The 15,721-nt window shown below is 50.5% G+C and overlaps 2 protein-coding genes across 2 annotated transcripts; one reads left to right on the top strand and one right to left on the bottom strand.

Annotated features, from left to right (window-relative positions):
• The first annotated feature begins 5,022 nt into the window (after positions 1-5,022).
• siah2l (seven in absentia homolog 2 (Drosophila)-like) lies at positions 5,023-13,608 on the top strand. The gene is given in 4 exon segments (XM_012857106.3): positions 5,023-5,102; positions 5,105-5,550; positions 10,989-11,168; positions 11,270-13,608. Coding segments are annotated over 4 exon segments (1,029 nt in total). The 5' UTR covers positions 5,023-5,071; the 3' UTR covers positions 11,642-13,608.
• Positions 13,609-13,795: 187 nt separating this feature from the next.
• LOC118562370 (RNA-binding motif protein, X-linked 2-like) lies at positions 13,796-15,109 on the bottom strand (the record flags this gene model as incomplete). Its single annotated transcript, XM_036134684.1, has 4 exons — positions 13,796-14,497; positions 14,583-14,766; positions 14,855-14,984; positions 15,057-15,109. Coding segments are annotated over 4 exons (768 nt in total), but the record flags the coding sequence as incomplete, so codon positions are not given.
• Positions 15,110-15,721: the final 612 nt, after the last annotated feature.

Raw genomic sequence — 15,721 nt, 5'->3', positions numbered from 1 at the left:
TCAGAGCCAGAGCAGGTTCTGGTTGGCGGATCTAGGTCTCTGCTGGCACACTTCTCCTCAAACAGCTCCTGGAAGTGAAAGGAAGAGCCCTTCATCTGGCCGGGGACCAAATGTGGACCGGAACAAAAGAAGCCAGTTTTGGAGCAAAGCTGTCTGGTACCGGAACCGGCAGCAGGTTCCTTCATCCCCCTGCAGCAGCAGACGGTGCTGGTCCTTCATAATCAACAGAGGAACCGGGTCAGAGATGCAGAGACGGGAAACTGAGGTTCATCACCTTCATGGCACCTGGAACATAATGGACCACCTGGACCATCATGGACCACCATGGACCATCATGGACCATCATGGACCATCATGGACCACCTGGACCATCATGGACCACCATGGACCATCATGGACCATCATGGACCAGCTGAACCATCATGGACCACCATGGACCAGCTGAACCATCATGGACCACCATGGACCACCATGGACCATCATGGACCATCATGGACCAGCTGAACCACCATGGACCACCTGGACCACCATGGACCACCTGGACCATCATGGACCACCTGGACCATCATGGACCACCATGGACCATCATGGACCAGCTGAACCATCATGGACCAGCTGAACCACCATGGACCACCATGGACCACCTGGACCATCATGGACCACCTGGACCATCATGGACCACCATGGACCACCTGGACCATCATGGACCACCATGGACCATCATGGACCAGCTGAACCATCATGGACCACCTGAACCACCATGGACCAGCTTAACCATCATGGACCACCATGGACCATCATGGACCACCTGAACCACCATGGACCAGCTGAACCACCATGGACCACCATGGACCACCTGGACCATCATGGACCACCTGGACCATCATGGACCATCATGGACCAGCTGAACCATCATGGACCACCATGGACCAGCTGAACCATCATGGACCATCATGGACCACCTGGACCATCATGGACCATCATGGACCATCATGGACCACCATGGACCACCATGGACCATCATGGACCATCATGGACCAGCTGAACCACCATGGACCACCTGGACCACCATGGACCACCTGGACCATCATGGACCACCATGGACCATCATGGACCAGCTGAACCATCATGGACCACCTGAACCACCATGGACCACCTGGACCATCATGGACCACCTGGAACATCATGGACCAGCTGAACCATCATGGACCACCTGAACCACCATGGACCAGCTGAACCATCATGGACCACCATGGACCATCATGGACCACCTGAACCATCATGGACCACCTGAACCACCATGGACCACCTGGACCATCATGGACCACCATGGACCATCATGGACCAGCTGAACCATCATGGACCACCTGAACCACCATGGACCAGCTGAACCATCATGGACCACCATGGACCATCATGGACCACCTGAACCACCATGGACCAGCTGAACCATCATGGACCATCATGGACCATCATGGACCACCTGAACCACCATGGACCACCTGGACCATCATGGACCACCATGGACCATCATGGACCACCATGGACCATCATGGACCACCATGGACCACCATGGACCACCTGGAACATCATGGACCATCATGGACCAGTTCTCCAGACGTCCGTTGGAAAAGGAGCCACCGGTCCCTGCAGCCAGACTGTGAGATGGTAGGAGGTGGGTCATGGTCTGGATCTTCACTGATGGCATCACTGATGGAGGAGGAGGTGGAGCAGGTGTTGGACCGGCCTCCTCATGCCCTGATCTGTCTCCAACAGAGACTGATGGAGACTTCAGGAACCAAAAGTCAGACAGAGAGGAACCCAAACCCAACACCTGCAGTCCTTAAAAAGTCCCACAGAACCACTCACGACTAAAATAGTTTATTGTGTTTCAAATGACTAAAAGAAACAAACAGGAACTTTCTGTTGCAAGATTCTTTAAATGAGTAACAAATCCCAGAGAGGTTTGGGTCCGTTGGAGACGGGTCCAGGTTGAAGGTGCCGAGGAAGAGGAGGCTGGTTCTCCTGACTCTGTCCCAGAGGAACCCAGAGACCGTAGACTGGACCTGGTGTGTTCAGGTGACAGGTAGGAGAAAACGCACCAAGCAACCAGCTAAAGAAGACAACCTGCAGCGATGGCTCAGAGATCTGGATCCAGTTCTGAATCCTAGAGCTTCACGATGAGCTGAATAAATAACAATAAATATAATAATACAAATAAATGAAGAACTCTGAGAAATCTATATTAGTTCTAGAAATTCAATAGAATAACAGTTTTTCTTCCTTTTACATTCTAGCCATGTAGATTAATATTACAGTCATTAATCTTCCAAACCAATCACAAATGACCCAGGAACCAAGCTCCACCCCCTTCAAAGTCTTCTTTGTTCTTTTTTAAAACTTGCAGTTTTGGTAAAAACTTGGTTGAAGAAAGGGTTGAGTTGAAATAGGGGGTTTTCACTGACGTCACTGGCCAACTTCCGGTCCGCCATATTGGGTGGCACACTTCCTTATCTCTAGTTGTCTTACACGTATTATCGTATCGCGAATGGATAAGTACGCCAGCACGCTAGAGCGACCAGATAAGGACGTATATCTGAGGAAATGTTCCGTGATCGACCATATGGACCCCTATGCCCTCCACGGTGCCTTGTTTAGCCGTAATCCAGATGATTGGCCAAATGTAGAGCACGGCGACATAGTGCATTACCTGGTGTTCAGTGAAAACCCTCTGCACACTCTTGAGGAAATGAGAGCTTACAAGGATCTAGAGGCTCACAACCAGTTCACATCTGGTTATGTACATCAAGGAAATCGCCATCATACGTGGACGGGTGAGTTTTAATAAGATGGTAAAAATGTAAACAATCCGACGCAAATGTGTCGCATGCTTCTGCGGTGGCTGACGGCCGGCGGCGGGCAGTGCGCGAAGGAGCTTGGCTGCAAGGCCGATCGACGCCGCTCGCGGCTTTAATTATTTAAGCAGAACAATGACCAGTGCAAAATTAAGTTGTATTTACCGTATTGGCGCCGGTAGGAGCTGCAGATCATAAAGCCAGCAAACAGTGGGAACACAGCAACTCGTTCAAAGGTAAGCTGCGCTCAGACGGGCTGGCACATGCTAGTTTAGTAGCTGCTAACCGTCAGTGCTAACAACCACTCGCGCATGTAATGTACTTTTAACTTGCTGCTATGTGTTTCAAACGTTTAGAACACACTCTCATTGACATCGGGATACTGTGGAAAGTTATGTTCGGTCGACTTACAGCCGCGATCCAAGCGAGCCGACGATCTCTTTGTTATCTCTGTAACTCGTTCAAAGGTAAGCTGCGCTCAGACGGGTTAGCACATGCTAACCGTTAGCGCTAACAACCACTCGCGCATGTAATGTACTTTTAACTAGCTGCTATGTGTTTCAAACGTTTAGAACACACTCTCATTGACATCGGGATACTGTGGAAAGTTATGTTCGGTCGACTTACAACCGCGATCCAAGCGAGCCGACGACTCTTTGTTATCGCTAACAGTTGTTCTCCGTGGTTGCGCCTCCAGGCAGGAAAGCGGTGGAAAATGAATCTGTTTCTATGTTTTTCCCATGGCGATCATGTGTTGCGCTGTTACAGCCCACAATACAGCAACGGTTTACCATGGTTGAAATCAAGTTAAGGTGAAATTAATCAAATTAAAACATGGCTGAGAGAGGGAGTACAGTACGCGGTAGTAATAGGCAGTAGAGGCGGCGGAGGCAGTCAACATGACAGCCGCGGAAAGTAATAAGTCATAACGCCCAAGCCCTATTATTAATATATTCTTCTTATATGTTTTAAATACTTAACAGTTAATTACCTGTGACAAAGTGAGCACCGCAGACTCTGGCGTATTCCAGCTTAACACCGTCCAAATCGGACCTGGATATCCGTGTCAGCCATAGGTGACGGCGTTGTTCAGAGAGCTGTTTTTTTTTTTTTTCACACTGATTCACTATTACGGCTGGTAGGCGATAGAAAGAGCGTTGATCTCCACCTCCACGGGCCGTGCAACCAACCATTAAACACGTTTTCCCCATTGTTCACTTCCAATACTGCCTAAGGCGTCATACAACGCAGGTCAACGGTGCGAAACGACTGCCACCCAATATGGCGGACGCGCTGAGTAGTCACGTGAGCGTGACGTCAGCTGAAAACACCCTATTCAGTGTTTGTGTGTTCTGTTTTTATAAAAAAGTCCCTAAGCAACAGCATAAAGTGGTCAGGGCAACACTTAAAATATATGTTTTGAATTTGTTGATAATTATCGACATCGATGAATATGATTTCTATTTTATTGATAAGCTTTTTTTCCTGTATCGTCCAGCCCTAATAGAGATAGTAACTTTGGAGGTCCCACACCGACCCATGGGCTGTTACTGCTATTCAAAAGGCCTGAAGAGGATCCATTTACAGCAACAGTTTCAGTTTAACACAATCAATAAAGCGGCCAGAGCATCAAACTGGAGTCAGTTAGTTTCTGTCTGTCACTAAACGCCCCAATCACAGCAGTCGTTGCCGTCTAATAAAATAAATAAATAAAGTTATTGATGAGCTCAGAGGCAGCAGAGGTTGTAGAAGGCCTTTTTCTAAAACAGCTTCTTTCAGAATAACTGAGCATGGAGAGAAGTTCAGCTCCTGGTGAGCAGCGGAGGACGGAGGGTGTAATGACGGCTAAACGTCCAGCAGGTGGCGCCAGAGTCTGTGAGTCGAGGCAACCATTTGAGGATTTCTTCATGTTTTAATTTTCTAAGGGATCAATAAAGTTTATTTATATTGAACAGAGGGAATAATAATTAATGTATGTAATCAGCTAATGATGAATTATAAACTTTTAATAAATAAACATATGAGACGTCTGCTGTTCTTTCACTTTGGAACATTATGTAACGACACGCCCCCTCTGTCTGATTGGCCGAGCGGCCTGTCGCTCACAGCCCCACCAGCCAATAGCAGCGCGACTATCGGGACGCAAACTAATACAAACTCGCCGCCGCCATGTTGTGTTTCCGCGGCCCGGAGGGACGTCCGGTGGTAAAGAGCCGATGACAGAGCCGCCCGCTGGGCCGCTGCCTGGACCGGACCTCAGCAGGAAGCCATGAGCCGCCCGTCCTCAGCCGGGGGAGGAGCACTGGGAGCCGCTAAAGCAGGAGGGGGGAAGCACGGAGGCTCCGGAGGCGCCGGTTCTGCCGCCGCCGCTGCAGCCGCGGCTGCTGCTGCTGCGGCGGCGGCGGCTGCCGGTGTGGGCTCCGTCACCGGGTCTGTCGCTCCGTCCTCCGCCGTCACGCTGCCCCTGGCAGTGGGTCTGGCCGGGCAGCCCCCGGAGCTGACGGCCCTGTTCGAGTGCCCGGTGTGCTTCGACTACGTGCTGCCGCCCATCCTGCAGTGCCAGGCGGGTCACCTGGTCTGCAACCAGTGCCGCCAGAAGCTGAGCTGCTGCCCGACCTGCCGCGGCCCGCTCAGCCCCAGCATCCGCAACCTGGCCATGGAGAAGGTGGCCTCCACGCTGCCCTTCCCCTGCAAGGTAGGACCCGGGACCGGGACCGGGACCGGGACCGGGAGCGCCGCGCTAACTCCGCACGCGACTCCCCACCGTGCCTGCGCGCGTGTCGGGTGACGTCACGGGAATTCCCTCTGATCCAAAACAAAGCTGCAGTTTGGACGCAGATGGTTCTGATCCGCAAACAGAACCAAGAGGGGTTTATTGTGAGGTTCTGGTGCTGTGTGTGAGGAAGAGGAGGTTCTCCAGAAGGTGATGAAGATCAGATCATGTTTCCCTGCTGGGTGAACAGGCAGGTCCAGGAGGCGTTCACTGCCGGGTCAGCAGAATACTGGACCTTCTGCTTATTTCCTGGTTCATACTGACATGAAGCTGCAGCTGAATGTTCTGACAATCAATTCAATTTGATTTTATTTATATAACACTGATTAACATCACATCATCTAAAGGCTCTTTCCAAAGTCAGACTCCATCAGGTCCTCCAGGTTGGTGAGAAAGTTTCCTCTCTAAGGAAACCCAGCAGGTTGCATCAAGTCTCTCCAAGCAGCATTCACTCCTCCTGAAAGAGCGTAGAGCCACAGTGGACAGTCGTCTGCATTGTTGATGGCTTTGCAGCAATCCCTCATACTGAGCATGCATGAAGCGACAGTGGAGAGGAAAACTCCCCTTTAACAGGGAGGAGAACCTCCAGCAGAACCAGAACCAGGCTCAGTGTGAACGCTCATCTGCCTCCACCCACTGGGGCTTAGAGAAGACAGAGCAGAGACACAGAAAGCTCAGAAGCTCACATTGACCCAGGAGTACTTTCTATGTTAGATGGTAATAGAGGATGATCTGCCTCCCCTGATGATGTCACAGCTAACAGAACACCAGACCAGGTGTACCTTCTATGAAGAGGAAATGACAGAACAAAAAGTTAAAAGCTGAAATAACAACAAACAATGCAGATTGGAGAGCAGCAGGAGAACTCAGCAGAGAGAGAGAAATAGACCCTGATGTCCTCCAGCAGCCTAAGCCTATAGCAGCATAACTATAGAGGTAGCTCAGGGTAACATGAGCCACTCTGACTATAAGCTTTGTCACAAAGGAAAGTTTTAAGCCTAGTCTTAAAAGTAGACGGGGTGTCTGCCTCACGGACCAAAACTGGGAGTTGGTTCCACAGGAGAGGAGCCTGATAGCTAAAGGATCTGCCTCCCATTCTACTTTTAGAGACTCTAGGAACCACCAGCAGACCTGCAGCCTGTTAGGAACGTACTGATCCTCACGGAGCACTCTGTGGTTGCTGGTTCTGTTACCGACGCATTAAAGTTGAAGTGGACGGGCTGAAAGCTGAGTCCTGACCCGAGGATGAGGCTGAGAGCTGAGCCCACAGCAGGTTCTGGGAAGTGTTGCTGATATCAGCTTCTTCTGTTTCAGCTGCCTCGTGGTTCTGAAGGACGGCAGCTTTAACTGATGTTCTGATCCAACATATTGTTGTTCTGGTTCTATTGGACCTTGCTGCTGCGTGTGGACCTGTCGATGACATCATCTGCAGCTTTGTGCTGGTGTCGCTGCGGCCCATCTGGACCGGTACACATCTGTTCTAAGTGGCAGATGTGTTGCTCAGGAATCCTCCAGCTCTGTAGAACCTGTGGTGAACATTGGGGGTCAGTTCTGGGTCCGCCATAATTCTGTGTACCACTGAACATCAGATTCTCTGTGGACTCTCTGTGGACCAGGAACCTGGCAGAAGTTCTGGACTTGGGTCGAAGCTTTCAGTGGCGTCACAAACAGCTGTTCTCCAAATCAGGAACGTTGCTGCTTGTCTTTGAACCTTTTTCTGGTCTCACGGCTGCTGATGTCATCACGCAGCGACGCTGCGTTCAAGTCCGGCATGGAAACCCTCTTTAGATCCCTCAGTGTCACAGTGATGCGTTTAGGTACTGAAACATGGTACCGTTTGATTTTACGTGAATCGGTACCTGGTAGTACCGATGGGAGCGTAGCTGGAGCAGCGCTAAGGAACCAGACAGAGACAGAACCGTTACTGGGCTGCTACCTAATAGCAGCTAGCGCTAGCTTACAGCAGCTAGCGCTAGCTAATAGCAGCTAGCGCTAGCTTACAGCTCTGTCTGCGCGGGTTACAGCGTCACTGATAGGCCGAGCTTTATGTTGCTCTGAAACATCCGTGTTGTACTGTTAGCTTAGCACTAGGCTGGACGATATAGAAAAATAAAATAAAAATCATATTGATCGATAGCGATAATTATCAAATCTAAATTTAAAACCCTGGCCATTTTATGCTGTTACTTAATGACAAATTTTTAGATACAGATATACACAAAGACTGAACTCAAACTCAACCAAATATTCAATAAACATTTTAACCAAAACTACAAGTTTTTAAAAAAGAATGCGCTTTTTGAAGTCTTTAAAGGGGGCGGAGCCCTACTTAGCACGTAGCACAGTTACGCTCACGGTCTGATTCCAGCGTAATTTTGACAACTTGCAGCCTAACGGGCTGTAACGTGTAAATGCGCTGGATAAAACCTGCTAGCTTGTCGTGCTAATTTACCCCATCCATCCTCACAGGCCTGTTCCAGGTTATTCATGCGGTTCTGGTGCAGCTGGTTCATTTAAGCTAGTTTATCAGTATAAATGTCAGTTTGTAGTCATGACCTGTGTTATATAAATATCTAAATAAATTAGCAGTCCGGTGCGACTTGTATATTTTTTTTCCTCTTTATGACGCCTTTTCTGACTGATGCAATTTATATTCCGGAGCGACTTGTAGTTGGAAAAGTCTGGAATATATAATGTAGAATGTTACACATAAATGTGGTGCTTGGAGAGGAGCAGGGGGGTAGGAGTCTGGACCTTCACTGGGTTTGACAACGTTCCCAGTCCAGGAACCCAGCAGATAAAATACTTTAGTTTAGAAGATCCGGTACTGATGCTGACGTTTTGCTGCTAAGCTGCTGCCTGTTCAGAATCAGAACCAGCTGTATTTGGCAGGTTTGTGCACATGTGAAGCCATCTGCAGGCCACAGGGGGCGCTGCTGAGGCCACATGTTCAGACCTAGAGGAGGGGTGATTACAACCAATCAGAACCAGACAGTCCTCCTGATTGGTTGGTTCTGACCGGGAGCGGGCTATTCCTGCAGATGGCAGCAGAACCACTAGGAGGCGCCAGAGAGGCTGGATTTTATGTCTCATTTTACTGCCAGGACATCAGGGACAGTTTTATCAAATATGTAAGGAGACATTTCTGCCAGCTGCAGCTTTAAAGCTGGTCATCCTGTTCAGAAACACTTTCTGTAATCCTGGGTGAAATCCTTCCATCCTGAAACTAGTCAATAAGTTATGTATTCAGAAAAAGGAGGTTAAAATCGTTTCTGTTGGGACCTGCAGGCCTGTAAAAACTTTTTACAGGCCGAACGGCAGCGATTGGTCAGAGTTCTGGTTCTGGTCTCACCCCCTCTGTCCCTCAGGTTCTGGGGGAATCTCCTCATCTATGGTTGTCCCACATGCCGTCATTCTGACGCGCTCACCTAACGCCAGTCTGCGTGCTTGTTCCTGCTTAGTTTCCATTTGCTGTGCTTTGTTAGTGTATCTGGTTAGCTTAGCGGTTAGCTTAGCGGTTAGCTTAGCGGTTAGCTTCGGTGTTAGCCGTAGCTCCGCTGCTCTCACCGTAGACTTTGAACATGGCTGAGAGACGCTAGAAGTGAACCGTGTTCATGCTTATGAGAAGAAGAGGAAGATCTCAGGAGAAAGAAATGAGACCAGAGTGGATTTAGGAGATTTTTCCATGTGACCCTCCTGAGGAGCAGCAGAGCAGGTAAACAGGACCTGGTGTTCTGGTCCTAAACCAGGAGAACCAGCAGCAGGAACCATTCTGGTGATCTATGCATCTTGGTTTGGACCTGTAGCTCATGAGCATGTGATGGGATCAAGAAGGTTCTGCTGGGTTTCAGAACATTATTCTGCTCATTGTCCCTGCAGAGACACTGTCTCCGCTGTCCTCCCCTAGGTTTGGACTTATTTGGGTTTAAAGTCCATCAGACCTTCAGAACCAGCAGCCCCTCCTGTAGCATCAGAGCCGACTACTCTGACCCGACCAGGGTCCGAACACGGAGGATCCCAGCAGGGATCTCTCTGGAGAACTTTAGTCCAGTTAGATCCAATCTGAGGAGCACCAGAACCCCTCCTGGAGACCAGGATTCCAAGTCCGCTTCTCTGGGTTGGACCGTCTCAGCACCAGAACCTGGACCAAGTTTACTCTAGACGTTTCAGCCAGCCTGCTGAGGAAAATGTACGGCTCGGTTCTGACCCGGCATGCAGCTGTCAGAACGCCTTTTAGTGATGACTGAATGAGAAGAGCTGGACGGTAATGATACCAGAACCAGGACAGAACCATAACCCATCTGATAAAACTGTAGCACAGCAGTTCTCCACATTAGAACTCCTGAGGTTCTGTCTGGTTCTGACTGGACCGCTCAGACCCGGCTGCTCTGAACAGCTCCTGGAGCACCGCTGCCACCTGCTGGTTGCCTTTCATTATTTATCACCTGGTAATTTATGCACAGCTACATCAGGGGGGACTCGGATCATCTTCCAGAACCTGCCAACAGAACCAGGAGGAAGTATTGAGTTGAGACTGAAATCATAGAATCCGCCTGATTAACCCCCCCCCCCCCCCCCCCCCAGTGGAAATACTGGACGTTACTGAAACTGTGAATCATATAAGACGACAAATATGGAGGAAAATGAGTCCCATAAAAACCAATCAGGAAGCATAAATTCAACCACGGCTGCTTCTTTCTTCATTGTAGAGCTTTAAATAAACTTTAAATCTTCAGCTTTCATCATAAACCCTGCAGAGCATCTCTGCAGGGTTTATGATGCCTTTGAACTCAACAGAGGCTCATACTATCTCAGGCCGTGTGTGCATGAAAATGAGACTGTTGACATGTTTACATGTAATAGCGTTCTAATTGCAATCTGCATTTACAGCAGCAGTATTACGGTGTAATTCCCCCACCTCGCCACTAGTGGTGCTGTGTTCTTTGAACGCAACATCCAGAACTCTGAAGTTCAGCGTGAGATGGTTATGGTTCCCACAGGGGCGGGGAGAGCTAAGTGACCGGCTCTTCTACTGCTCCGCCGTAGCGTGACAGGAGGCGGGGCTTAGAGGAGGCGGGGCTTAGAGGGGCGGGGCTTAGAGGGGGCGGGGCTTAGACTGATCTCTGAACGGATCGTAGCCCCTCAGCGTCTCACGGTCATTACCTGAGAACAGGGCGCATGCCTTTTTTCCTGCGGGCAGGCGATGAGGTCCAGGTGTTACTTAAAGTAACGTGTTATCGCCGTGGTTATATCCAGAAGGTTCTCCAGCGGTTCTCCTACCTGCTGGAGGCGGCTGCTGACCCTGATTCTGTGAGGTTCTGCTGGTTCTGTAACCCGGTTCCGTCTGCTTCCTCCTGCAGTACTCGTCCGCCGGCTGCCTGCTGTCGCTGCACCACAGCGAGAAGCCCGAACACGAGGAGGTGTGCGAGTTCCGGCCCTACACCTGTCCCTGTCCCGGCGCCACCTGCAAGTGGGCCGGCCCGCTGGAGGCCGTCATGCCTCACCTGATGCACGCGCACAAGTCCATCACCACGCTGCAGGTCAGAACCGCCACGCGGGTCAGAACCGGCACGCGGGTCAGAACCAGAACCCGTGGGTTAGGCAGGTGCGCTGGCTAACTTTCCCCGCTCCCGGTCTGCAGGGGGAGGACATCGTGTTCCTGGCGACGGACATCAACCTGCCCGGCGCCGTGGACTGGGTCATGATGCAGTCGTGCTTCAGCCACCACTTCATGCTGGTTCTGGAGAAGCAGGAGAAGTACGAGGGCCACCAGCAGTTCTTCGCCGTGGTGCTGCTCATCGGCACCAGGAAGCAGGCGGAGAACTTCGCCTACCGCCTGGAGCTGAACGGGAACCGGCGCCGCCTCACCTGGGAGGCCACGCCCCGCTCCATCCACGACGGCGTGGCCGCCGCCATCATGAACAGCGACTGCCTGGTGTTCGACACGTCCATCGCTCACCTGTTCGCCGACAACGGCAACCTGGGCATCAACGTCACCATCTCCATGTGCTGAGGACCGGACCGGGCCGGACCCGACCGGGCCGGACCGGACCGGGCCGGACCGGGCCGCCATGCTCCGCCTGGAGCTCAGGACTCTGCTGTCAGAACCCTGCAGAACCTCAGCAGACACTAAAACTGGAAGAGGAAGGTCCGCTGACCCGTCTGTAACGGTTCTGAGAAAAAAATAAAAATGTTTAGAAAAGTTCTCCAGCTGTCCTGTTGGAGACTCTGGTTCTGGTTCTGATCCACAGATCAGAACCTTTTCCAGCCCTGCAGTCTGAGACAGAGCTGGGTTAAAGCCAGCAGTCCACGCCTCGGTTCTGTTGGGGAACCGGTCCAGCTGGAGGATCCGGTTCTCCCGGGTTTGGTTCTTTACAGCCGGCAGAACTCTGGTGATCCGAACTCTCGTCACGGTTCTTCTCCTTCAGAACCTCCTGGTTCTCCAAGGGGAGGCCCCTCAGAGCAGGGGGCGACACCGGGACCACCATTAAATCAGAACCGAAGGGTTCTGGTGGTACCGTTTCCCTTCCTGCTCCAGCCCAGGTCCAAAGAAAAAGTTCCAGGAGATCCCAGCATGTGGCACCAGGAACAGGAAGAACGCATGGGGACGACGGTTCTGATGGTTCTGTTCTGATGATGGACCGGCCCGGTGCCGTCACATGACCAGGTGTCCTGCGACTGGAGAGCCTGGATTGGATCTGTGAGCTGGTGTTTATGAAAATAAAAATGATTCTGTTGTCGAGCGTTTCTCATTCACCAGCCGAACCAGAACCGGACTTCTGGACCGGACTTCTGGACCTTCAGGTAAACCCAGACAGAAGGTTGCTGGTTCACATCCCAGGTGAGGCGTGATCTGTCCGGCCACAGGAACCTTTTTCTACTGCTGACGTCTTCCTGCGGTGCTGATCAGAGGACAGGCAGAACCGGGCCCAGGTTACCGCTGACCCGTTTAGAACCACGGAGACGGACCGGATCAACCCGGACGCTCCTCACCGCTGTAGCAGGACGTGATCTCAGCCTCGCTCCCTGACCCAAACTGAAGCTCAGGACTCTGATGATGTTTAAATCAGTTTCTGTGAACACAGAAGAAACATTTTCCCCTTTTGTTTCAAACTTCCTGCTGAGGCTAGCATAGCATCATTAGCATGCTAGCTATTAGCTTTACAATAAATAATAAAAGTTTATGTTCAGGCTGATGGTCAAAGCACTTTGTTGGACAAACTTTTCACTTTTATTTCCATTTTCTGATCAGCGCACACAGCCGGACCTCAGAACCACTCAGGACCCGCAGAACTCGCCAGAGGAGCGGCCATTTTCTTCATTTCACTTAAATATAATCACCAATAACTTTTATACAGAAAATAACTGATTTCTTGTGTTTCCATAAGGAATATAAGCATCATGTGATCAAACTGGCATTCAACTATTCTATCGGACCAAAGTCAAACAATTATTCCTCATAAAGCAGAAGAAAATATGGACTGTTGCCGTTTTTGGGTGTTTCTGTGCTTAGAGTGTAGAGGAGATAACATCAGATGCTAAATGTTAGCAATGCTAATTATTAATTTCATTGCAACGTACGGACATTCTCTGCATTGAACCCGTCCCTCAGGCGGCAGCGAGCTGCCACTGGGTGGCGCCGGAGAGCTTTCTGGGGCAAAGAGTCTTGCTCAAGGACCCAGTGTGGCAGTCTGTGGGATTCAAACCCAGAACCTGGCAGTCTGCTCTCCGTCTAGGCCACCAGAACAGGTTCCCTTATAAATGCAGAGAACCCAGAGAGATGCTAACAGCGTTAGCCTGGGCGCGGTTCCTGGGTCCAAATACGGACTTCCTGTTGATTTAGTTTCCTGTTTGTTTAAGCACGCTTCGTTCTGATTGGCCAGTTTCCCCAAGTCTACAGAAAAACGTGTGAAAATGTTATTTTTGGGGGAAAGGTTGCTCTTTCTAGGATTTTGCAAATAAAAAGAATCTGATGTTTAATGATTGGCTGTTGTTGCTTGTGTTGGACCTCAGAAACGGTTCTGACGCTGATGTTCTGCCCGGATGCAGGAGGTCGTCTGGAGAACGGCGCCGCTGCTGCTGAGGCCTCCGTCACATGATGCAGCAGGAAATGGAGCGGGTTCTGTTGGTACGATGGCTCTACTCCCCCCACAAAGAAACTTATCAGTATTATTGGGACAAATGTGACTTTTAATGACTTATACAACAAATTGATGCATTTTCCTTTAAAGAACGTTCTTGATTGCAGCAGAAACAAAGCCAGTCCTGTTTGGACCTCATAGTTCAGCCATCTTTGCCAACAGAACCATCATTTAAACAGAAAGCCGTCACCAGTCAGAACCTTTTTACTCTCTCAGCATGTCGTGCAGCGACAGCTACGGCCACCAGGGGCAGCGATGAGCTGACCCAGGCGTACAGACAGGAAGTGACGTTTCACAGAAAATGTCCTCATGTTTGACGGATCATCTTCATCGTCGCTCTGCCTCTCGTCTCCCGGCGTCTCGTCTTCGTCCGTCGTCTCGCTCCGTCTCTCTCCGTCTGTCCTCTCTTCTTCTGTCTCCCTCTCTCTCCCTGTCGTCTTCATCCCTCCGCCTCTCGTTGACTCTCCTCCTGTCTTCCTCTCTGTCCCTTCCTCTCCACCTCTCCTCTTCCTCACCTCTTCCTCTGTCCGTGGCCCTCTGTCCGTTCTGTGCTCCGCCGGACGGCGCCCCCCTGCTGGCTGTACTTGTCATAGGCAGCGTCCTGTTTCTCCTCTTGACTCTGACGCCTGCAGGAGGATGACGAGGAGACGAATCCGGCGAGGAAGAGGACTCTCTGCTCTTTTTCTTCTTCTTCTTCTTCTCTTTCTTCTTCTTCTTCTCCTTCTTGTCTGAGATGGAAAACAAGAGAAGAAGAGATTAAAATCGGTCTGGACTCGGAGCAGGAGGCTTTCTGACAGCAGGAAGTGACCTCACCTTTCTTGGCCTTCTTCACAGGTACGGCATCCTGCTCCTCTTCCTCAGAGAGGCCGGCAGCAGCAGGATCTTTAGGCGCACAGCCGTCCTCTCTGAGACGTTTGGTCACGTCGTCGATGTCCTCGTGGTCTTTGGGAGGACGGTAGTTCTTAACGTGATCCACGCGGATGGTCCGGCCTTTGATCTGCAACCACAGGTCAGAGGTCAGCTGCTGCAGCCGCTCTGCTCTGATTGGACGGTTCCTGTCTGCAGCTCTTTAACCGGGCGCTCACCTTGATGCCGTTGAAGTTGTCCACAGCCAGGATGGTGCTCCTCTGGTCCTCGTAGCAGAGGAAGCAGAAGCCTTTGGACTTGCCGGTCTTCTTGTCTCGCACCAGGTTGATGTTGACGATCTCTCCGTACCTGAAGGGGGGGGGGGAACATTTAGCGCCGTGCTCAACAGCGCCTCTGGCTGAAGGAGTGTGGAGGACTTACTGAGAGAAGACGCAGATCAGGTCCCCCTCGGTGAGCTCGTATGGAAACCCCTCCTGCAGGAACCAAACCAGCATTCAGACACTTCTCCACCGTTCCTCAGACCGCGTGGTGACGGTGGAACGTAATCCAGGGATTTACCGCCGCTCAGCGTTAGTCTGACACAAGCCCATTAATCTGCTCTGATGTCGGGTTTAGCTCCTCTACTTTCATTCTAAACCCGCAGGAAAAGTCTCTGAATCAGCTTTTAAATCTGTGACATCATTTCCTGTCTGCAGGTTTGAACTGGGACCGCTTCGTCTAGAAATGTCGGATCAACAGGAACAAATTAAAACGGCTAAAATTCAAACTACCGGCACAAATGATCTGTTAACGTCTAACTGAGGATTTTTCTCTATCGTCTTTTTTTAACCATTTCATTCTCCATGAAATTAAATTCTGATTACTTTTTTAATCTCTGTAATTATTTCTGTAACAGTTTCTCTGGTGTTTATAGTCAAGATATAAATGATATTTAGAAGTGAAGCCAGAAAACGTTCACATGACGATTAACTGAAGATGAATTTAATTGAAGGGTTTTAGCATCTTATTCGCCTTGTTTCAGGCGTTTCTGTAACGATTCAGGACTTGATGTTGCTATAGCAACAGGCAGCGTGTCTAACGCAGGC

The sequence above is a fragment of the Fundulus heteroclitus genome, unplaced genomic scaffold (genome assembly GCF_011125445.2).
Source record: "Fundulus heteroclitus isolate FHET01 unplaced genomic scaffold, MU-UCD_Fhet_4.1 scaffold_894, whole genome shotgun sequence".
NCBI lineage: Eukaryota > Metazoa > Chordata > Actinopteri > Cyprinodontiformes > Fundulidae > Fundulus > Fundulus heteroclitus.
This window is presented reverse-complemented; position numbering and strand designations above follow the sequence as displayed.